A 22,604-nucleotide genomic window follows, 5' to 3' on the forward strand; every position below is an offset into this window, starting at 1 on the left:
AAGGACAATTGAAATTTGAAGGTTTATCTATCTAGGCTATATGTTGATACCCGAGAATTGGTAGTCTTGGTTCAAGACGGTGGTATAAGATAACGGACTGCGCTGAACGTTCATTTTGCGCCCTCGATTGACTAGTTACGACCTAGCATTGAATGCACGGCTGTGTTACAGCCTGCCTAGCTAGCACAGGGCCGATGTGCAAGGAGTTTTATCGGGCCCCACGTCCACACACTAGCACGTTTGTTTATGGTGTAAATCGAGGATTTTCTTTTGTTCGTCTTCCCTTTTCCTTAATTTGTAACTTTTTCACAACAGCTCTCATTAGTTTTGAACACATTTTCTAATCGAGTTTTTATAATAGGTTTTTCTTTTCTATAGTACACGAAAACAAAGGAATGTCCACACTACATATGTAACGTAAACGTCACTGGGTTTGTTTCTGCATTCAATAGGGGACGTTGAACAACAAAGGAAAATAGTGTCCCCTATTCCCGTGAGGCACCCAATTTGGTTTCGTGTACAAAACATATGGGAGGTCTTCCTAAAAAGTGAAGGTACAAACAAAAGAGGGACAATAGTGGGTCCCGATTGCAGGCAAATACATACTTGATAGTGAATGTGGTGTGACAGCGTGCAATAGCTGGCCCAGTGCCGAGGAGCTGGCCAATACCGGGTTCAGCGTCCACACACACACACAAGCACACACCCATGCATTAGTTACGACCACAAATAGTGCGAGCGGTATATATATGAAACTTTGTGTTAAGTGGTAAAAAGCGCCCTCCCTGTTCATGCATAAGGCCCATAGGTCACAAGGGCCTTGAATGAAGACAATTAGAGGACAGGTGATGTATTTTACAAATGATTTCCTGCATGTACTCTCATTATTCAGTCAGAGTTTTAGCGCAGCGATTCAGCGCAGAGAGCAAAATACAAGAGCGTTTTCTCTTGCAATTCTGGCATTCGTTGATCAATAATAGAGAAACTGGAAACGCTGGGAGACATCAGCACCTACCGTGATTTCCCATGGGGCAATATTTGCTTAAATCGAGGGCGCTCTTTATAGTATCCGTTTTGGCTATTGCATCGCGCATGTACTTATTGAGATTTTTTTCTAAGCAGGTCAATGCTAGTCAAACTAATGAGAATAATAAATAAAATGCTAACATTTTGTCCTTTTTAAAATTAATTTATTTAACCGTTTAATTTTTTTTCGGATCAAGTTTAGTTGACGCACTATTTGACCTGAGCCCAATGTATACGCATTTCAGAGAGAAAATTCAGAGGCCCAAAAAAATGTGCAACTATAGGGCCGTTTTTCATATATGAAATCTGATTCTGAAACCGCAAGAGACATACATCTTTAAGCGCCTTTAATCCCGACAGTATGTGCATGGAAACATATTATTTGGGGTTGATGACAGGAAAATACCCTGAGAGGGCGCACTCCCGTTTTAGTGTAGCCGATTCGGTGCAGGAATATCTGACACCACCCCTTCAATTTCTTTCGCTCTCTGCGACACGGTCGCCAAATCTTCGTATTTCTGCCCTCTCAAACAGGTTCAACTCATATCTTTCAAGAGTGGAGAGGCATTGTTTGAAAACCACCATGTGACATCAAAGTGCGTCATGAATACGTGTAGGCTTATTTACAGTGTTATCAATATCAAGGTACTTTCTTATCATCACATTATTTTGCTGACTGTGACCATCTTGCATGCTTTCAATAACCTCTTACCACAAAAATCAGGAAAGTCGTTATGTATGTTCGTGGAGAAGTACATCCATTTATGCCCTCTTAATCTTGAGAACTAGGCTGGCAAACCATAACATGGAGGGCACCATCGTCAAGGCACACCAAAAGTTGTTTTCCAGAGTCTTTGAGGGCGCTGTTGGTCCTCATAATACACGTTTGATAATGTGGTCTTGTCTTTCCATCCAATCCTGAACTTCATCCGAGGTTGTGCGCTTCAAGGATCACCGGATAGGAAAGTTAGCTTCTAAAAGTTCTGGAATTCACAACTATTTCTGATTCACTGATCTCTGATACTAAATTAACAACCAAAAACAGTCTTTGGGGCGCAACATGTTTTTCTAAAGCTCTGGCAGGAGCTCCTACGTGTCACTTCGAAGCTGGTCTATAGCTGTCTGTCTGGCTGTCTGTCCCCGGAAAAGGGACAAAAAACGAGCCACCTAAGTTTCACATTAACTATTACATTTTACTTAAAGAAAATAAATTAAATATCTAACAAAAATTGTTTGTAATAATGTGTAAAGTTGTTTATGAACAATTCGTAAATGGAGGCAACATTTGACGGGACGGCAGGGGGCGGGGTGAATTTTTTTTCTCCCAAACGACATCCGCATATGGGTGTACGCTATGGCGTTTTGGACTTAACTTTTCTAAAAACATGAGAAGAAAATATAAAATTAGAAAAACATGATTTCGAGCATTATGAAATTCAGACTTCATTTCCCTTTTAAGAAATCCTTCAAAGCTTCAGATTAGAAAAGAAAAAAAAAAACGACTGCAAAATTCGGTGCAAAATCTTCCATTGTGTATCAACTGAACTACCGCAGGAAAATGCGGAAAATAATAAGAATATACCTCCGTACGTATCACAAAAATATCGTAGAGGGCGCTAGACAACCATGTATGCGGATGTCGTTTGGGAAACGAAAATTCGCGCCCCGGGACGTAGGAGGGCGCGTGGGAGGGCGCGAGGACGGCGCGTGGATGTCCGGTCAACGTTACGCAATATTGTAATGCAAGACGGCTAGAGTTTATTATTTTTTGAAAATAAAATCAGTTGTTTGCGGTGGCACCATGTGGCAAAATATCTTTTGTGAGTATGTGTGGTTCTGAAAAGGACCGGTTCCGATTCTATTCAGAACCACACATACTCACAAGAGATATCTTGCCACATGATGCCAGTACCGCAATTACTTATCTTATTAAAATCCCTTCACCATGAAAACCTTCAAATCTCAGGGCTTATTGTGCACTTGCACTGGTTTATTGGGACACACCGGGCAGATACAGACCCTCAACATCCGTTTACAATAGCGCAGTATTTTCCTTCAACAGACAGTCTTGACGACAGCCGTTTCGATTCTAATCACTAGGAGGAGATCTTTGCAGCGGACATCACTTAATCTTATTTATCAAAGAGACTTTGGTTACAAGTACATACAGAGGACAAAAACAATTTTTTTTATGATAGTTTTGTTAACATTTTGCCCTATTGAAAACAACATATTTCAGTCCTACAACAAAACAAAGTGTATTTAACCAAGGATTCAGTAACATTTTACCTGACTGTTTTTACCAATATTTTTCAAAGAAAATTACAAAAAAAATGTTTGTGAAACACATTACCAAAGACTATTATTGTACAAAGCTTTACCTAGCAATTAGGAGATTCGTAAGGCACATTGTAAACATGTAACGTTTTCTGTGTGTGCAGCGAGGTCATGGTTCATTTATACAAAGGAAGATGCATTTTTTGTCAACGGTCATTTTCACATGAAAGCAGTACGGTAATTATTACTTAATGGTGTCTGTCTATATCAAGCAAAATGTTAAAACACAAACAGTTTGTAAAAACTCATAATTTTTGTCTACATTAAGCAAAGGGGAAACTTGAAGATTACAAATAGGTTAATACAAAGAATAATATGTGGTTTTGTCTACAGTACGTAAAAACCCTACTCAATAAAAAAAACATGTCGTTTAACAATGACAACGCGCTTTAATCATTATAAGTCGCAACAGATAACGAAATGGCAACTGCTCCAAATGGGCGGTAAGTTATCATATTCCTTTTAAAAAATAAGGTAAATGCGCAGTATAGCGAATCATAATGTCATTGCTTGGGAGACTGTTGTTGATTGGAAGCTTGTTAATGGCTATGATTTAAAGGTGTGAATGAAAATGGATAAATGCTGGGAAAGCAGCCGATAGCTCAGAGTGCATCTATTGTTTGTCGAGACACTTTTTGACCTTGTTCCAGTAGCCGATAGTGCCGGGATACTTGAAGCCGTCGGGCCCACCGTTGTGGATGCGGGCAAAGTCCTCACAGGTCGGATCGTGACCCAGCCGACTCTTGATGGCGTATCGCTCCATGTATCCCTGGACAGCCGCCTCGCTGCAGGGGAAAGTGGCCGTGCATTTCTTCCAGTCTGTATAGGAATAAATAAGAGGAGTTTACAAAAAAAATGGATCGTATCTTGAAGGAAACGCAAACGTAGCTGAGCATTAATCAGGCATGCAACTGGGAAATCACAAATAAAGAGGAAATTCTAATTTTTCCCAGACTTTGTACAGTGTTTTTCTATTTTCAATGGCACACATGGGAAGTAAAAAAAGAGGAAATCAGCTGATCCGAGGAAAAGTTGCATGCCTGGCATTTGGGTAAAAGCGCATGCATAGAACGTGTTGAACACAGTCACTTGTTAAACACAAACTGTCAAATTATAGTAAGGAAACACAGTACGTCATCAGAACAAAACAGTACTTCTGATGCAAGGGGTTCTATATGTCACTTGACAATGACAAGTTGATTGTGGGAGCCAAGTGTCTGGGGCTGAAGGGCGCTGCAAATTTGGCATAGAACTGTGGAGTTTTATTGGTTATTTTACTTCATTTATAAAATTTAAAAAAGGATAGAAAAAGAGAAAAGAAAAAGAAAAGGACAAGAAAAAGAGGTGTGAAGTCATAATTGCTATTAGTTTAATACACATTAACAAAAATGGCGTCTGCAGAGGTGACAGTGGGGGTGGGGTGGATAAATGTTCCCGCCCGCCCTCGAAAAGTGATAAATTGAGAGTAGTCTAGAGAAAGGATTTTAGGGGAAAATGTGCTCCCCCCCAAAAAAAACAAAATCCTGGCGATGCCCATGATAAGAGCCCAAACAAACCAAAACTTTGAGCAACTAGCCTTTCTATAGAACCCCATACAAGGCCCCGTACTGAGATTTTGTTCACTGTTTTACCTCCCATCAGATCGCCTCCTTTGAGTCTAGCATCCTGCCAGTACGCATCCTTGATTTGATAGGGTCCACAGGACAGCGACCCAACGTCCTCACGACAAACAGGGTTAGGCATCTTGCACCCTGACTCCACAATGCAAATACAATGCATGCAGTCTGAAGGCACGGGGCCCGTCGATGCAGATGCGGTCATTTCTAATGAAAAAAATGCAAGGCTTTGAATTCTAGAAATCCCCTATGAAGCAAAACACGTCCTCAGAGTTACCATTCTAAAAAAGGCATATGAGATCATTATCCCAAAAGTAGGCTTGACCTAGACATAATTATTATCAAAAAGCGATACACCCCACTTGCATGTAACAATATGCATATATACAAAGTACTTGCATGTGGGTAATTCCATAAATAAGGGTACCAAAGTGTAACATATATATAATTAATAAGTATTATTATGTTTAGATACAAAATATTTTCTTAAAATTTTGCAGTATAAATTTGTAGGACAGGTTGATCTTAGTGGTTTAAACGTACATTTTTCATTTTCGGAAAACATGCCGAAAAACATGGTTTCACATGTAACACGGATACCGTTCCTGCTACACGTGAAATTGATTACTTATTTGTGCCATATTGCCGTTGGTTTTCATTGAAAATGTCTAAAATGCATATTATATGAAGCAGTGAAGATACTTGTGTTTGTTATGAACATTTGAATTTTCAATGGCAGGCTTAAGAAATATAACGCATATAAGTTTTAATTTTCACGTGTAACAGGGGAAACCATGGTGCCCCCCCCCCCCCCCCAGTGTGAAGCAAAATATATTTTGTTGCCATATATCTGATGGTTTTCTTTGAACATTTCTGAATTCTATCAATTTCATCAGCTAATACATGACATTGATTATTCTATAACATTCAGATGAATTGCAGAAAAAAAGTGATTATTTCCTTATTTAGAGGTTGGTTTCCCCATTACACGTGAAACCAGTAACTTTTATGTACCGTATCATCTTAAGTATTTCATTCAAAATGTCTCGATTTCTTTTAGTATGTAGTCATACCAATTACGTTTTTCAGTGTTATCAGGCCAGGCTATTTATGACCAAAAAACCCGGTGATTTCACGTGTCACGGGGATACCACATTTGGTGTCCCCGTTACACGTGAAACAATCTTTTTCATCATAAAATAATGAAGAAGATAAATTGGATTTTTACAATTCATATTTTGAGTGACAAGGACAAACTATTACCACATACGTAAAAAGTGCAGAAAATACTTTATGTTCAAAGTTATGCATATAAATATATGCATTGGTACCCTTAATTATGGAAATACCAATGTGTACATGTACTTTACTGTAAGTGCTACATTACTCTGCATGTCTGTTTTTAAATTTTCTGCAGGTTTAACTTTCGAAATAGTTGGGATGGCAATTATATGATGCCAGAAAATTCCAGACAATTACTTCTTACCTGTTGTGGTCAGAGCCACAATTGCCAGGAGTATCATACGCATCGTAGATTTTGAACTCTTCAGCCCTTCACTGTGTTCAGGAGATCGCGTGCGTGATTGTGAATTTAGTGTGTCCGAGTGATCGAGTTATTGCTTTCAGCGTTCTATATTTTTCCTGCACCACGCAACTGAATCGAAAGAGGAAATACATCGACCGTAATGTTCACAAAGGCACGAAGTCTCGTGATGTAGCCTGACACAGACACTTTGGCGAGGGTCTAAGGGACCATCGGTGCTACTTAGAAAAGTTTGCGGCTCAGAAAAAGTAGCTTGCTGAATCACCATTTTGCGTGGTTATTTTATCTGGCAAACGGTTGGTAATGTTCGTGCATTCCACATCAAAATGTGAAGATGTATTATCATGCTGGTCTGGTAAAATAACCACACAAAATAATGCTATAACCACCTAGTTTTTTTTTCCGAGCCGCAAACGTATCTCGTCCCCGCACCATTTTCACCGGTCCCTAAATGTCATTGTTCAATGCACGTCAGAATCAGTGCTGAACTTTTCACTCCGAAACCTACATGCATTAAACAGTAAAGAATAGGCCTAGGCATAGCATATATCCTACATGTAGTATGGTGGGATTTTCCAGTTGGCACATGATGAAATACTAAAACATACATTGTTTCCTCGTTAGAAATAGGAAGAATAGAAGGAAGTACAGTAACAAAGATGTTTATATGACTGGTGTTGGTTTCATTGCGGTGGCAGACAAGCAGTATTCGTGCTTAATATATCTTTCTTAGAAATCGAGCAGGTCCGCTCGTGCCAACCGCCATATGTACCGATTTAGTATGCTTATCCATGAGGAGGGGGAGGGGAGTTTGGGGTGAACACCCCCCCCCCCCAGCTCTGTTAGGGGGTTTATGTCTATTATTCTGAGATATAGTGTTAATAATCGTCGGATTTGAACAGCGCCCCCATTAAAAGTACTGTACGAGCCCTATAAAATAACAAAATAATACAGTTTTTTTAAAACAAATTCTCACGTATGTGTAGAAGTAGGCCTAGCCTGGCTTGCAATGGTCTAAAGTACTTTTGTGTACTAAAACACGTTAGGAACCTCAAATTTGAAGCTTTTCAAAACTAATCAGCTATATTTTTCAAATCTGCCATATTTTTCTGTCAGATCACCAATTTTACAGATTCTACAAGAAACATGCTAAATCAATTCATTCTCCTATATTGTCTGTCGAGCTCTCCCCCCCCCCCGAAAAACATCTGTCAAATTAAGCCGAAATTCGGCTGCAACGGTCACCGTGACGTCTGTAGTTAGTGGTGGGCGCGTACTGCTGCTCGACAGCTGAGGAGGTTGTTTCTGAGTTTTTCTTTTATTCTGAGTTGCTTGTTTATTTCTGTGTACTTTCGTTTAATTTTCTACTTTTTAATATTTTGGGGGTTCTTTTTTTGCCTTATTGGCCGAATATAAGTCTTGGCTCCGTGGATAACATGTGATACTCAGACTACGGTCTTTGAAAAATTGATTTCTCAATTTGCTTACTGCTGGACAAGAGACAGAGTCAGGAAAAGAAATACTTCAGCAAGCATGGCGCAGCAGCTAGTGTCGATGGCAGCCTAACAACCTGGGCTGTAATTCTGTTCTCTTTTCACATCGGTATATTACTGTCGCCATTACCGCCTAGCTGCTGCTACCCTGGCTAAAACGCAAGATGTCGCTTCACCAGTCATGTCTATCAAATTGGATTCCAAATATCATCCGAAGTACCTGTCAATGAACCTTTTATTTACACCAACGTATGCCAGAGAGTTGAGTTATTCGTACGATATATTAAGGCTTACCACAATTGTAAAGTTGTCCATGTAGTCTATCAGGGTTCGACCTTTACTGTTTTTTTCACTAACCAGTCGAGCTACTGAAACCGACTCTTAACTAGCCCACGGATATTTTCACTAGCCGCATGTTTTTATTTCTTTGATAGCGTGTCTCATTAACAACAATTTCGCTCGTACCCACCGCCCTGCAAACAGGGCGCTTGGATACGCTTCACAGAATCTTGTGAAGGAAATTGGGATGGCATTCTGGGTAACTTATCATGACCTACATATAAAGACTCGCTGGCTGCAGCTGTTTAAGCCAATGCGCGCAAATGATATCCGAAAACTTTCCCATAGAAATGCACACATTCTATACCGGATGTGATTTCTTTTTCATTGCCGACCTTGTGGGCAAATTTTGAGCGTCGCATAATATGCAATTTGACCCATCGTGAATTTAAAACGGAGCCTGAGCAAGTGACAAGAATTAAAAAGTTACAAAACAGATTTTCCTACACTATTACGCTTTTCAACGAAAACAAAACACGTTCATGAATGGGAATAAAAGAGTGCATGAAAAAGGGTCGTAGCTGTGATGACTTGCAGGTCACAGGTCACGCAACATCCAATCCGAGCGTGAATTCATCAGCCTATCCCATCGTCCTGTTTGCAGGGCGGGGTTACGGGCGAATAACAACAATGTGCATTCATGTAAAACGTGTGTAGAGCCTGAAAAATTACCCTTGGTGGTGCGCTTCAGGGCCCCTCGAAAAGGAAAATTAACGTGTAAAAGTCAGAGTTTTTGAAATTAGTTTTGGTACAATGATGTCGTCAAAAATCACCCTCGGAATTTTATGGAAACTGAAAAATCGCACCACGTAAAAAGGAAGTATCTTACAAGAAAAAAATGACCTCTCACTTCCGAAAACTTCCGTGTGGACTTCTGGAACTCGATCACTCGTTTTAAGCATGCAATTTTTTGTGTGGCGGTTATTGGGTTAAAACTTAAACTTAAACAGGAGACTAACAGGTCTTTTGGGATGGACAATTTTGTTGAAGGTTGTAAGTAGTTTGTTTTTACCCATTTACAACTTATTTCTCATTTATTCTGAGGCAATTCTGTCAGTGTTGTCAATAATTTTTTTGAATAAATTTGAAAGATTTGTTTTCATTTACAAACAAATATAACGTGACCATTGATAAGAACTTTATTCACACGTGATCCAAACGAGCCTGAATAAACCTAGAATCCATCGGATGTCGGTAGGTAAATCTTCCCGTCGTTATCATTTTCGTTCTCCCGCAAGTACGCGATGTTAAAACAGACGTGAACGTACAACTCCCGACCTAGGTACGAAAATCCGGTCGTAAGGGTTGTAGGTAGTTTGTTTTTACCCATTTACAAGTGATTTCTCATTTATTCTGAGGCAATTCTGTCAGTGTTGCCAATAAACAGATCTAATAATTTAACCCTTTAAAACAGTTGATAAAATTATACACAAAATGATACAGGTTTACTTACCTTATTTAATGATTTATTTCTTCCTGCCCTTTCGTCTTTGCCGTATCCCAATAATTGTTTTTTTGATTCGCCAGCCGAGCTACTTAAGGAATAGTGTGAGTAGCCCGCCGCTGTTTTGCTATGCGGTATGTTTTGAAAAATACGACAAATATTTAGAATATGTATTCAAGCATGTTGTGACTCGCTAACCGCCGGCTTTGCTATGACCTGCTGCATGCTACTTCCTGATGAATGCGCATGATGACAAGAATCACCCCAAAGTCACTAGTTAACTATAACCAAGTACAAATTGAGCAAAAAATGAACGTAGGGGTATTTATCATTGGTGTCTAAGAGATGTATTGATGTTGCAGATGGTCTGCATCATGAAGGAAACGCAATTTCAATGTGTGATCTAAAACCAAGAGGCAAACGTCGTGGTTCAACTTTCAATCGTCGTACTTGAACTTTGTACCTCAGCTATACCGTACTAAAGTGTGGATCCCCTTGTCATTTCATAGACAAGCATAATAAATCAATCCATATAGGGCGGTTGGTACGAGCGGACCTGCTTGATTTCTGAGAAAGGTCATATTAAGCACAAATACTGCTTGTCTGCCACCGCAACGAAACCAATACCAATCACATAAACATCTTTGTTACTGCATGTAGGCCTACTTCCTTCTATTCTTCCGATTTATAACCAGGAAACAATGTATATGTTTCAGTATTTCATCATGGGTCAACTGGAAAATCCCACCATACTTTACTTGGTAGCATATACGCTTGTGGTGGGAACCCCCGCCCCCCCCCCCCGGGCCAACCCACTTGAAGTCTGTTATAAGTCTGACTCCTATGGTGGGGTGACGACAATCCTCCCAAACCAAGGCTCTTCCCTAGACGTGAGATCACTCAGAGCGACCTTCAAGGCTAAGGGTGCAGGTCCGTTTTGGTGGAAATCTACCGCCCAATTGTGAATAAATGTTAATTGTTTATCTCTGTTAATTAATTGCACAACCTGTAAACATAAACACCGGAAGCAGAATTGTCGGTAATCTCAAACAACAATAATCTTAATTTATTCAACAATAGTCAGGTACATTAATTAGGATGTAATTGGGAGGGTTGTTTTATTAACAGGGTCTTTCTTTAATTACTGGAGTTAGCCCGCTGCTCGCCTATGCAACAACGCACACAGTATATAAGCACTAGACAACAATGGCAGCAATGAGCAACTATGCACAGCGCCAGTAATGAATCGCTAAGTTAGCAGTAACACAGCGTCCCAAGCGCACAACAGCCGCTTAGCAATGTTTACAGTCCTATACCGCTACGCCGTGTGACTAAGCCAGGATTCAGCTACACATACCAGCGCAAACCCAGTACAGCTACACAGAGTTTGTACACAAATCGCCTAAGCAATTACACATAAGCAGAGTACAAGTAATTCACCTACTTCTCTGCCCAATGTCGCAGCTATGCCCTAGCCCGCTATCTCCAGACACCTGGCACCCAACACCTAAATCAGCTGAGCCCCAAAACTACACTCAACCAGCTAGACGTATCTCACCTAACAACGATCACCTAAACCACAACTGTAACAATCAGTCCCAAAAACCCTAACCTCGTCCCCAGTGCCTATACTTTATTTCCAACCGCGTTTTCAATAGTAAGCCCTGGATAGGAAACTTTATTCTTGTATCCTGATTCGATACCGCAATTGAAACATATTATAAATATTCGAAACGTGCTGTACGTGTTTTCGCGATCATTCGTCCACGCCTTCTCGAAAATACTAATTTCCTTTTCAATTTGTTCATATTAATATGAAATGTGATACTGCATGTTGTTTCGGTAAGATCGTAACAGTTTAATTAAATAAATCGTGTTTTCGTCACTCACGCCATGCTCGCGCTGCGACGAATTGAGTCTGTTTTTACCCCAGACACGGCATACAAAAACAAGCGCTAATGTAACGCACACGCAGGCACCAGACTGTTCCTCATTTGCATACGTGTTCAAAAATCTTGCACATGCAAATGATCCAATACCAGGGTGAGAGAGCAGGTAGTGATGGGCGCGTACTGTTCGACACCTTGGGGACGAGGGTGGGTCAACCCCGATTTCCGTTTTTACGACGGAGCCACATCAATTATCTTTGTTACATTTTCAGCTGCGCGCGCGTACTCACGCGCGCCTAAAGAAATACACGTTGAACAGAAAGTGCCAAAATGTCGGCAACCTGAATTTTCGTTTTTACGCAGAGCCACATGTCTTTTCTAACTAATTTTCACAAATTAACTGATGTATTAAGTCTTATTACTGAGTTCGTGTAAAAATTCAGCTCTCGAAGAATCGTGTGATTGTCTTCTTGTTGCACAAAGTTGTTGCAAAGTGGTATTTTTTTTGCAGTTTTAAAATATCAGAAACTTCTTTTGCGATTATCTCGAAAACGCTTTTTCTTTAAAATCCACATAAGCTCTTCGTAAAAACGTTGACGAAATAATAGGTTTGCTTTCCTTTAAATTTTAATTCATCATGTGATCCGTGTCCACTATATGTTCGTTGTTCATACGTACTTCATGAATTTTTAACTTTGCACTTAACTTTATTGACCTTGATCAAAATAAAAAAAGAACCAAATTTCTTCCAAACGGTTCATGGGATTTTTGATGTCGATTTGTAAAAATGTACAGAGTAAAGATTACACTTTTAACAATAATGTGACGTCACTAAAATAGTTTAATAATACAAACACTTCAACATTCATTACATTTCCTTTATTTTCACAATTTCTTTTCACTTTTAGATGAATATGTATCCTCTTTTAACTAAATCAGTATTCATTTTGTACAATTTAAATTATGATGTCATCAAACCGGAAATTCCATGTATTTCTATACTCGAATTTATCTTACTCCAAAAAAGTTTTTTTTTCCTTCCAAAATTAAACACATATCGTACTTCTCAAAAGGTTAAATTTCGTGATCCTCTTTCTGTTACGATATTCACAAGTACACTGGGCACGTTCCTATGAAAATGTGGCCCTATCTGTAACTCAACAAACGCAAATCTCTAGTATTATATTTTTGGGGGGTATTTGTTGCCCTATTGGCCGCCCATAGAATCTCCTGTGTACGTCAGATATGTCTAATCATGCAGATACATGCAAGCCGCGCGCCAGCCAATCGGAGTCGATTTTACTAAATCGTCATTTTCATTCCCAAATCAGGACTAATGGTTTGATAGGTCAATTCGAACGGTTTTGCAATGCAACAACATACCCGCGCGAACGTGTCGAGTAACATAATAGTTCGTGACCAAAGCCTTTGTTGCTGTGTCTGGGCGGGGTTATTTTTATCCATGTCTAGACGCGACAAAGGTGAATGATGGAAGACCCGACATAGAAAGCGCCCGCTGACTGGTCAAATCTAGAGGTCAAAATCCGGTTGCCTTGCCTAATTAAAGGGATACTGCGTCCTGGAACAGCCCAAAATGGGCTACAAAACGCGCTTTGAATGAAATGACGTTAATCGTAAAAAGAACATTTAAAAATAGGTTATAGATATCCATACAACTATCCTTTAAAACTTGGGTTTTTTTGGTGTTATTCTTGTATTATGCGTGCGAGAACGACTTTCGGGGTCCACATTTGCGACCCCAAAAAGTCGAGCTGTTCAGCCATATTGTTGCGAAGGGCGATTTTTAAAGGTTACGTAACACTTTATTTTGAATGAAACTTCATGTACACAAATATGTTCACGTTGGCAGGTAAAATCTTTGAAAATTAAGTTCTCCCGTTTGGAAAACCGTATCTTCATGCAACTTTCAGGATTTATTTCCCCTAAAATGATCCAAGTATTTGCTAAAAGTCGTTGTGAAATGTTCATACGTTTCGTTTGAAATTGAAAAAACAGGCCTGGCTACGTGCAATTTTGAAAATTGTAGCACTGGCGTGCCCAATATCTATCAATCTTTTCAAGCCTCATGAATACGGTGTGCAGTAAACAATTGCATAAAAGCCTCCTTCACGCGTTGTTAATTAACAAAATCACCCTTTTTGTCGGCTTCTATTGGTCGATACCGAGACCCCCGCCAAGTCACGCCAAGCTAATGAATATGCTAATCTACCATACGTTATTGTGTTGCTTTGCCGAAATCAGTACACCGTAGCGCCTACAGCGCTTGCTGAACAATGCACAAGGGTTGGGTCAGAAATAATTTTTTTGATCCTCTTCGAAATTTTCCTTGGACATGGTCCCATTTGTAACAATAGCGTCCGCAACAACAGATTAAGCTGAAATTCGGAATATACTTAGATGATATAAGTGTTCAACTACTCGTGAAACAACAACTTGGGTGAATTCCTAAAATTGGGATAAATACATACATTTAGGGAATTTTTTGAACGATTTCTTCCAGACTTGAAGGTCAACTTTAATAGTAACCATTATCGACGTTTCGGCATCGATGACGGCGATTTTTTCACTGATATGAAATTTAGAATTTCTTCTTTAGTTAGAATGTAACATTTCAATCATACCGAGCATATTTTTGAGAAACACAAGGTTCAAAAGGCCATGTTTTTGGGGTTCACGAATTTCAATGTAATACAGCGTCTTAGTACGTAATCGGATCGGCTTTCCTTGACAACGATGGACGCTTTGCTTTCGTAACCATATGGCTGTGTTTGGGTGCTAGTCCTAATCCAAAACATGAACTTTTCGGGGATCTCAGGACCTAGTGCCCCTTTAATGAGCGAATTTGTTCATATGAAATAGACCGTGGCTTTCGCCACGGTCTATTACATAAACCACCAATTCTGTTGTTAGCTGACAAAAAAGGTAGGATGTAAACACAGATTTGGTGATTGTTTGGTAAAAACATCGAAACTGTAAGAAACAAATGTTTGCAAGGACATTTGGAACCGAAAGAAAGTTCTTAACCAAAATAAAGTTCTGAACAAAAATTGATAAAACTCGTACTCCTTTTTCCGAAGAATAAAAAAGGTTGGCTAACACATCCTCTACTTTCCGGCAGTCCGGTCACCGACAATTCTTTTATCATGAAATTCTACTCCAGTCCGAAATTGAAGAAGGTTCGGTCAACCCGTGCTATTTTCTTTTTTAAATTTTAGTTTATTCTTTATTTATTTTTTATTTTTATTTGGGGAGGGAGTGAGGGGAGGGGGGTAGCAGGCTTCACACGGACCACGATTAACCCGGCAGTTTCGTGTCTGAATTGAAAGAAAGGTTGCCGATCATCAGGAGATGACGGAGTACAACGTGTTGTACTTGATTGATTTGAATCACAATAAAACAATGCACTTCCATCCAAGAACGGGCAATAGGTTTAACACAAGAAATAGTGTTAATTGTAATGAAGAGCCGAAGATACCTCTCTAGCCTTTCCTGGTTATGAAAATAATAATCAACGAATCCAAACACGGTGTCATTGAACATTCAGGGAGGCCCCCTCCATAATGGCGATGGTATTTGTGCAAGCTACAATACAAAGCAATTGCCACGTGATGTATTATCTGACCATTTATAGCTGGCACGATGCTTTCTCCATTGAAGGGGGCCTCCGTGAGTGTACAGTGCTTGATAGCGTGCTCGGAACGGTCTGTAAAGCACGTCATTTGTTCATTGAGCAACAGGAGTCGGATATTTACTATACACAAACGCTTAAACAAAATTGAAGTGACGGGGACAAAATAGCTACAAGGTATATAATAATGAAAAACATGACAAAATATACCAATAAAGAAAGCTATGGGCCTACAGACCTGAGAGATAGTGACGCCATGCTTTGTATTCAAGTGTGTCTTCTTATGGAAGCTTGATGGCTCCCTTTCCCAACCTACCTCCAAACCTAGGAATGCACACGTTGTCAAAGCCTGACGTCATTATGTATCAGGTCTATCTACAAAAAGGCAACTTGGTAACTGCTACATTGAGATAACTTAATATCAGCAGACCAGCACCACACAAAGATTTGACACTTTCCCAAACATTTAATTTAGGCCTTGTTTTAATTTTGTTTAATTCGACACACGTGGCTATTTTGGCCTTTTGTGCATTTTGAAAATTTTCTATCTCTAAGAAAGTTATAAAACACTTACATTTGACTAAATCAGTCAAAGTGCTGTAGTCAGCTGGGTGCGCGTTTGAATGTTTTTAGTGAAATCTAACTAGGTGTTCTTACAGTACACTCTTAGCAACTAATCTTTCATTTGCGACTTTACTACATGACACTACTCTGCAGGGGAAGCGTAACGGCTTTGCTTGAGCATATCGAGGAGAAAATCCGTGGTGGGATCGCGAAACTTTAGGGCCGCCGTTTTAGTCAAGTTTTCTGTCGTCTGATAGCGCAGGTGAGGAGTCTCACTCAGAATGATATCCATGTGCAGCTTGGCTATCTCATCGGCGCTTTGAGTTACCGAAGCCATCGCAGACGCCATGCGCTTGACGCCTGTGACGAATACATCTCGCAAGATGGGGTCAAAATCTTTGGCTTGTTCTTCGAACGGTGTACCAAGGACCTTGTTGGCAAGCTCCGTCTTGACTGGCCCCGGTTCAACGATGCTCACCCTAGACAAAACAAAATACAGTAAAGTTTCAAAGGACATTAAAATGTTTTGTTAATTTACTCTTGTTCATGTATAACTGCCACGCATAACAGGAGACATGTACACTGAACATGCAGTAGGTTGGAGTGCATGGGGTTCGTGTTGAAGGGCAACATTTTATCAAGGGGGCAAATGGGGAATTGCAGTTAACGCATGAAAAGACCAATGATTTCTTAGTTTAAATAATGAGAGATGCATTCAGGGAAATATGGGAATATATTTTCAATTTTGTATATAATTCAACATTGGTTAGTCAGAGAAAGAGGGTCATTCCAACCACCCATCTTGCCCCCCCCCCCCCCATCCCTTGGCTTGTTCCCTTTTCACTTTGATGTGAACTGTTCTAGCGCGCAGAAAAAACACACACACACAGTACACACCAACACACACGTTTGTTTTACATACTGTTTATGGACATTCCTTTGTTTTCGTGTAGTTAAGAAAACTCAGTACAAAAATAACTTTACTTAAACTGCGAAACTCTTTCAACCTCAAATTTATTTTTTGATTTCCTTGAATGTTTCTCTTCATTCTGCGACGGATAACCTTATTAGCCGAAAATGCCTCTAAACCTGTTTTCCAGAGAATGCGCTCTTGTATTGTATTACGCTCGAGGACAGACAACAAAAGGGGCACAAAGGAGCCTTTGACCCTCGGACGACGGTGCCTATTGTTAAAACCGGTCCTCGATCGTACGGTTATGTGCTTAGTCTATGGGAAAGTGTTATATTAGAGGGACAAAGGGAAACACAATAGGTTGTCCTCAGGCTTTTGGTAAAACACGACTGTGCGAAACGTTATATGGACACGGCTTAGTCCACATAACGTCGACACAACCTGCATTATGTGTAGATCTTTTGTTCACATGTAAGACAAACTCAACAACACATGTGTTTGGAGTATTTAATTTAGGGTTGAAGTTGAGCATTTTTTTTTTAATTTTTAAAAAGATTTGATAAACAGCTTCCATACTTGATATTGTATCCGTCTCTCAACACTGGAGCAATGGACTCGGAGTATCCTTCCATGGCGAACTTGGTAGCAGAGTAGGTAGCAAAAAACGGAGCACCTAGAACAAGTTAATATATAAACATGGTTTGTTGTAAGATATCAACAGCGACATAATACCATCCGTTAATACTACCCAGTGCTGAACTTCACAGCGAAGTTGCCGTCTCTCTGGTAGTACAGGAAGTTCCAAAGAGTGACAATCCGAAGTAAACGAGAGACGAGACGTTTAGCATCATGAGTTTCCTCGCCAGTAATGTCTTCGTTGCATCTCTTGAAATTCAACTTAGTAACTTTTCACTTTAAATTGTCTGTTCAACATTTTTATTTAAATAGAAAAATGCAGGAACGTTATAAACATAATTTATTTGTCATAAACACAATGCCAAAAAACATGAATTAATCGCCCCATACATGCAACTGTTCACTGCGGCGTAGCCGGGGGGGGGGGGGGGGGGGGTGCACCCTTTTTTTAGGGGGGGGTGCACCCTTTTTTTAGGGGGGGGGGGAGTGCTCCCCCATGCCATGCCCCCATAAAAAAAATCGTCGCCCCCAGTCCCCCACTTGAAATGTGTTAGTCATATAAGTGACCATATATAGTTAACGCGTTTAACTATACAAGACCACGGTTAACTCTGCTGACTGTACAACATACTAGTTAAAGAGCTACTTCTTCAACAAATTTGATCGTTTTCAGTAACAGTTTTAAATACCTTAAAACGTTATTTTCCCATTTTTGGGTAATTAAACAGAGGCAGTTTTTTGGCTTGCTTTTGCGCGAATCCTCCCTGCGCGTATAGACTAGTTCCAATCAACCCAACGAAAACTGACTATTGTTGGGTTGCACATAATTCAAAGTTTGTAAAACAGTAAGTCGATTTTTGGGCTCGATGTCTCATTCAAAAAAAGAATTACTTTTGAGTTGCTACAAAAATAGCCTGAACTGGAAAAAAAAATTCCAAAAAGCGTAGAAAGTACATCTATAATTGGTTGAACAGGATCAACTGATCTATCAATAACAAAAGTTGCCCATTCAGTAGCTGCATTCAACGTTTACCTCGGACGCCGGCCATACTGGAAACGTTAATGATCCGGCCTGACATCTGCTTCTTCATCGCTGGTAACACGGCATTGGTTGTTCTTACTACTCCCCAGTAGTTGGTATCCATCATAACTTGGCACCATTCTACCGACTTCTGGTCGATAGCATCTAAGGCCATGTAGCCAGCGTTGTTCACTGAATTAAAATGAACCAGTTGGGCATTGGGGGAACAGAGTAATAAAAAAACACCTTAAAACTATTATCAGGAAGAGATAAAGGCCGTCACCGGTAACCGGGCATAGTAAGGTCAAGAATCTTAAGCTAGTGCTTTTTATCCTCTTTACTGCAAGAAGGGTATATAAGTGAAAACGGACTCATATTTGCTATGACCCTTCATATAACTTAGGCAAAATCGGTGGAAGAAATCAATCCAGGCAGTAAATTCACGACGGCAATATTCATTATGGACGTAAGGTTAAATCACAGTCCATTAAAATACAGTTGAATAAAATTTTGCTTATTTAAACCTAAAATCAGTTAATTGGGAATATCAATGTTTAAAGAATTGCTTTATTAAACCCATGAAAATTGTAGGCTGGACAGGATGCCCTCAACATCGCACCCAGATCGTAGGAGATGGGTTTGTATCATTCATGACTTGTTTTCATAAACGGATGTTTGCTCACCGAGAACGTCGATTCTTCCATTGTCTCGCAGAATCTCGTCTACCACCGATTTGATAGTCGGGTCCTTGGTCACGTCGAGTTCCCGGATGAAGAGTGTCTTGTTCAAGGTGCTCCCTGCTTCTTTTTCCAGGTTGGCTCTTGACTCCAAATTCCTCATTGTCGCGTACACCTTTTAGGGGAAATTAGGTTGCTTGAAATCTTGAATTTTGTGCGATGAAAATTTTTTACACGCGTTTATTGGCAAAAATATATAAATGATAGATACGCAGCAATGAATACATACAAGTTAAATATATAAATTTCGTGTATTTTTGCGAAAGACGGTAGAATAGCACAAAGTGGTTTTTTTTAGGGTGGTCTTTAATTTCAAATTCCTATTAGCAGCACACATCTTTCAGGGCAATCCAAATTGAATTAAACCATGAAATTGTGTGAAGAATATTACCAAACTAAAACAGTGCACATTTTCTAAAGAAATCATGAATATGAATAATACATGTATAAAGATTTTGAAGTTTGTTTTCTATTTCACCGATTTATCGACACTTTTTGACACACAAAATTAATGCCCTCAATATGTTCCATTGGAAAATTCAATACATTTTATCTCAACCATTGGTGCAGATATCGATGATCAGTAGTGACAATAGGCCTAAGACGTAATGACGTCACGCTTTGTTTACATGTGCGCTTTCCTGTGTAGTAGACGGTCCCCACTTTATCCGGTGTCCCGACTTCGCTCCCATAGGAAAGCGCATATGTAAGCAAAGCCATCACGTCATTACGGCTCAGGTCTATTTGCCTATAGGCTTATTTACAATTTAGCAAGCATACAGCGATAACTCAAATGACAGTTTGGTTATATCATCACATGGCTTACTTGATTCATTTCATACTGAAAACCAAACATCCAGAACCAAACCAGCCCGGCTACCGATCACCTCAACAAAATGTTCTACTCTTCTTCAGGGTTTTCTAAAAAAAAAACCACCTGTGCTCAATCCTCTAGTGGGTGCCGGTATATGTCATCGCCAGTCAAACCCTTGGTCGCCAAACTCGAAGCCATCTATATATACATGCACCTGCACCAGAACTTTCCTGAGTGAACTAATAGTTCAAAAATAAGGAGCGCATTTAGAGAACAAAGTTCATAAGGCGATGGCATTTGTACCGGTATACCTACCTTGAATCTGGTAAGCTTGTCTTTGGCTAGCATGAGGGCCGTGGCAAAACCGATCCCTGTCGAGCACCCAGTGATGAGTACGGTCTGCGGCGCCATGTTTGTTGCAGGATCTTTTTTTTATGCCGCGACCACTTAATTCAACGCAGGTAGTTTTGCTGTTGCAAGTTGCTTCTGGAATGAAGTGCTTTATACAAAGTGCCTACATGTACTTTGATATTGCCAGAGTGATATGAGCATGCATTTTCCCCCATAAAGCCCGATTGGACCTTATCATGTGTCTTTTGGGGACACAAATCATATAAGAATTATCGGTGACACAGCAATTTGAAACCGTTAATTATTAACTCGAGCTTGACGAATTGTACTATACTACAGTCTGCTGACGCTGAAAAAAAAGGTCAGCTGCCCGATTGTAAATGCTGCAAACGGGCCAAGCCAACAAGCTTCTTCCATCGGGAATTGAGTAGAGTTTGGCTGACCCGACCTAATTGCTCACATGAAACAGCGGATTTCAAATATTTTGTTTTTAATGCTTTGGAAGAAAGATTGGCCGACCCTGTCAAATGTTCACAAGGCTCAGCATATTCGAAACTGCGAAATTCATAAATGTTTTCCAGAGGTATCACCCTTGGATTATTTTGGTTTGCTCGGGCTAATATCGTCCGTTTTCGGCCTGCAGTACACTTTAGATTTACAAATGAGATCAGCTTTTTTGGGAAATATGTCAAGAAATATTTCGCTCAGGATAGCTCAGGTCTCCTGCTTTTAAAATACCCACAGTGAACCACACGGCTAGACATTGTGTATAATTAATATTGGGTAAAATCGGATTTTTATTGGAAATAAGGAATAATCTGTTCGCAGGACGACTTTTCTGGATCTTCTTGATAACAAAAAAACAAACCTACCACATTTTGACTGAAAATGTTAAAGGAATACTAAATATAATACCAGATGCAATCAATACTTGATTGGTTTTAATCACAATGAAACAATGCTTAAACTCAACAAGCAGGCGATAGTTATAACCCAAGATATAGTTTTAACTGTAATGAGGAACTAAATGTGGCTTAGTTTGCTGGCCTTTGCGTCTTTTCTTTTTAGACCTCTAGTTCTGAATGGTATGAAAATGATCATAACTGACGAATACAAACACGTTATCATTGAACATTCACGGAGGCCACCTGAAATGGCGGAAGTACTTTGGCAAACTATGGGCCTTAGTCACGAGTCGGCAATATTGAATTTAAGGTGAGGTAAAATCTTCATTTCTGGAACTTGCGAAGAGAAATGAAATTAGCAATGACTTAATTACACGTTATACCTGTCTGCTCTATTGAATAATTTTAAATTTGTGATTTAAACATACCCTTTATATGTTTTAAGCAGCTACAAAAAAACAATGAAAGTGAGGCTAGAATGTATAAGTAGTCTGGCACCATCCCATTCAACAGTTCCCAATCAATAAAATACATTCAGGGAACCCGTCCAAAATGGCTTTCTCGTGAATAAGGTGTATAATAGACCTTTCTTTTGTTTGTAAACATTGATGCCATTTTCTATGGACTGCCGCAAGGCACATAAATTGAAGCCGGGGTTGGCCTTATTTTTCCAGAAAACGTCCTCATTGCACCTTCAATACATAGTCAAAAGGCATGTGTAGTAATGATGTTGTTGTTTGTAGACAATGTTATATTTCCAACAATCAAATAATGTTTTAGTTTTCTTTAATAACTCTTCTTCATTTTTGCAGCGTTAGGTCTTCCATACTAGTCTTTTGCAACCCATGGTTGGCAAAAATGCAGTTTGCCAACCGAGAGTAGAAAGGTCTATACAAAGCAATTGCCACATGACGGATTATCTGACCATTTATAGCTGGCACGATGCTTTCGCCACTGAGGGGGCCACCAGGAGTGTACAGTGCTTGATAGCGTGCTGGGAATGATCTGTAAAGCACGTACGTGACGTCATTGTTTCTTGAGCTCCAAGAGTCAGGTATTTACCGGAATCTTACACAGAAGCTTCCTTAAAAAAAGTTGAAGTGACGGGGACAAAACTAGAAAAGGCTTCAAGGTATAATCATTCAAACATGACAAAATGTACCAAAAAAGAAAGCTACGGACCTGCGACATAATGACGTCATGCTGTGTTTACAATCATGTCTACTAAAAGCGGGGACGTCTCTTTAGTCCGAAGTCCCATTGGTCCGAAGTCCCATTGGTCCAAAGTCCCATTGGTCCAAAGTCCCATTGGTCCAAAGTCCCATTG

At 39.8% G+C, this 22,604-nt stretch overlaps 2 protein-coding genes across 2 annotated transcripts; both read right to left on the minus strand.

Moving 5' to 3' along the window:
• Positions 1-2,986: 2,986 nt before the first annotated feature.
• On the minus strand, positions 2,987-6,671 carry LOC119742006 (lysozyme-like). Its single transcript, XM_038218001.1, has 3 exons — positions 6,466-6,671; positions 4,995-5,186; positions 2,987-4,182 (listed from the first exon to the last, which is right to left on the minus strand). The coding sequence occupies exons 1-3, from the start codon at positions 6,506-6,508 to the stop codon at positions 3,977-3,979; spliced, it is 441 nt and encodes a 146-aa protein (XP_038073929.1). The 5' UTR covers positions 6,509-6,671; the 3' UTR covers positions 2,987-3,976.
• An 8,386-nt stretch (positions 6,672-15,057) lies between these two features.
• LOC119741134 (retinol dehydrogenase 8-like) lies at positions 15,058-22,602 on the minus strand. The gene is made up of 5 exons (XM_038216825.1): positions 20,337-22,602; positions 19,154-19,322; positions 18,483-18,662; positions 17,390-17,486; positions 15,058-16,379 (listed from the first exon to the last, which is right to left on the minus strand). The coding sequence occupies exons 1-5, from the start codon at positions 20,430-20,432 to the stop codon at positions 16,043-16,045; spliced, it is 879 nt and encodes a 292-aa protein (XP_038072753.1). The 5' UTR covers positions 20,433-22,602; the 3' UTR covers positions 15,058-16,042.
• Between the last annotated feature and the right edge of the window lie 2 nt (positions 22,603-22,604).

The sequence above is a fragment of the Patiria miniata genome, unplaced genomic scaffold (genome assembly GCF_015706575.1).
Source record: "Patiria miniata isolate m_02_andy unplaced genomic scaffold, ASM1570657v1 HiC_scaffold_5, whole genome shotgun sequence".
Classification (NCBI taxonomy): domain Eukaryota; kingdom Metazoa; phylum Echinodermata; class Asteroidea; order Valvatida; family Asterinidae; genus Patiria; species Patiria miniata.

Coding starts and splice junctions, on each gene's coding strand:
- LOC119742006 (XM_038218001.1), bottom strand. CDS start 6,508: ATGCGTATGATACTCCTGGCAATTGTGGCTCTGACCACAACAG. Junction 5,187..6,465: donor TGTGGCTCTGACCACAACAG/GTAAGAAGTAAT, acceptor TTTTTTCATTAG/AAATGACCGCATCTGCATCG. Junction 4,183..4,994: donor AGGAGGCGATCTGATGGGAG/GTAAAACAGTGA, acceptor ATTCCTATACAG/ACTGGAAGAAATGCACGGCC.
- LOC119741134 (XM_038216825.1), bottom strand. CDS start 20,432: ATGGCGCCGCAGACCGTACTCATCACTGGGTGCTCGACAGGGATCGGT. Junction 18,663..19,153: donor TGGAAGAATCGACGTTCTCG/GTGAGCAAACAT, acceptor ATTTTAATTCAG/TGAACAACGCTGGCTACATG. Junction 16,380..17,389: donor AGAGACGGATACAATATCAA/GTATGGAAGCTG, acceptor TGTTTTGTCTAG/GGTGAGCATCGTTGAACCGG.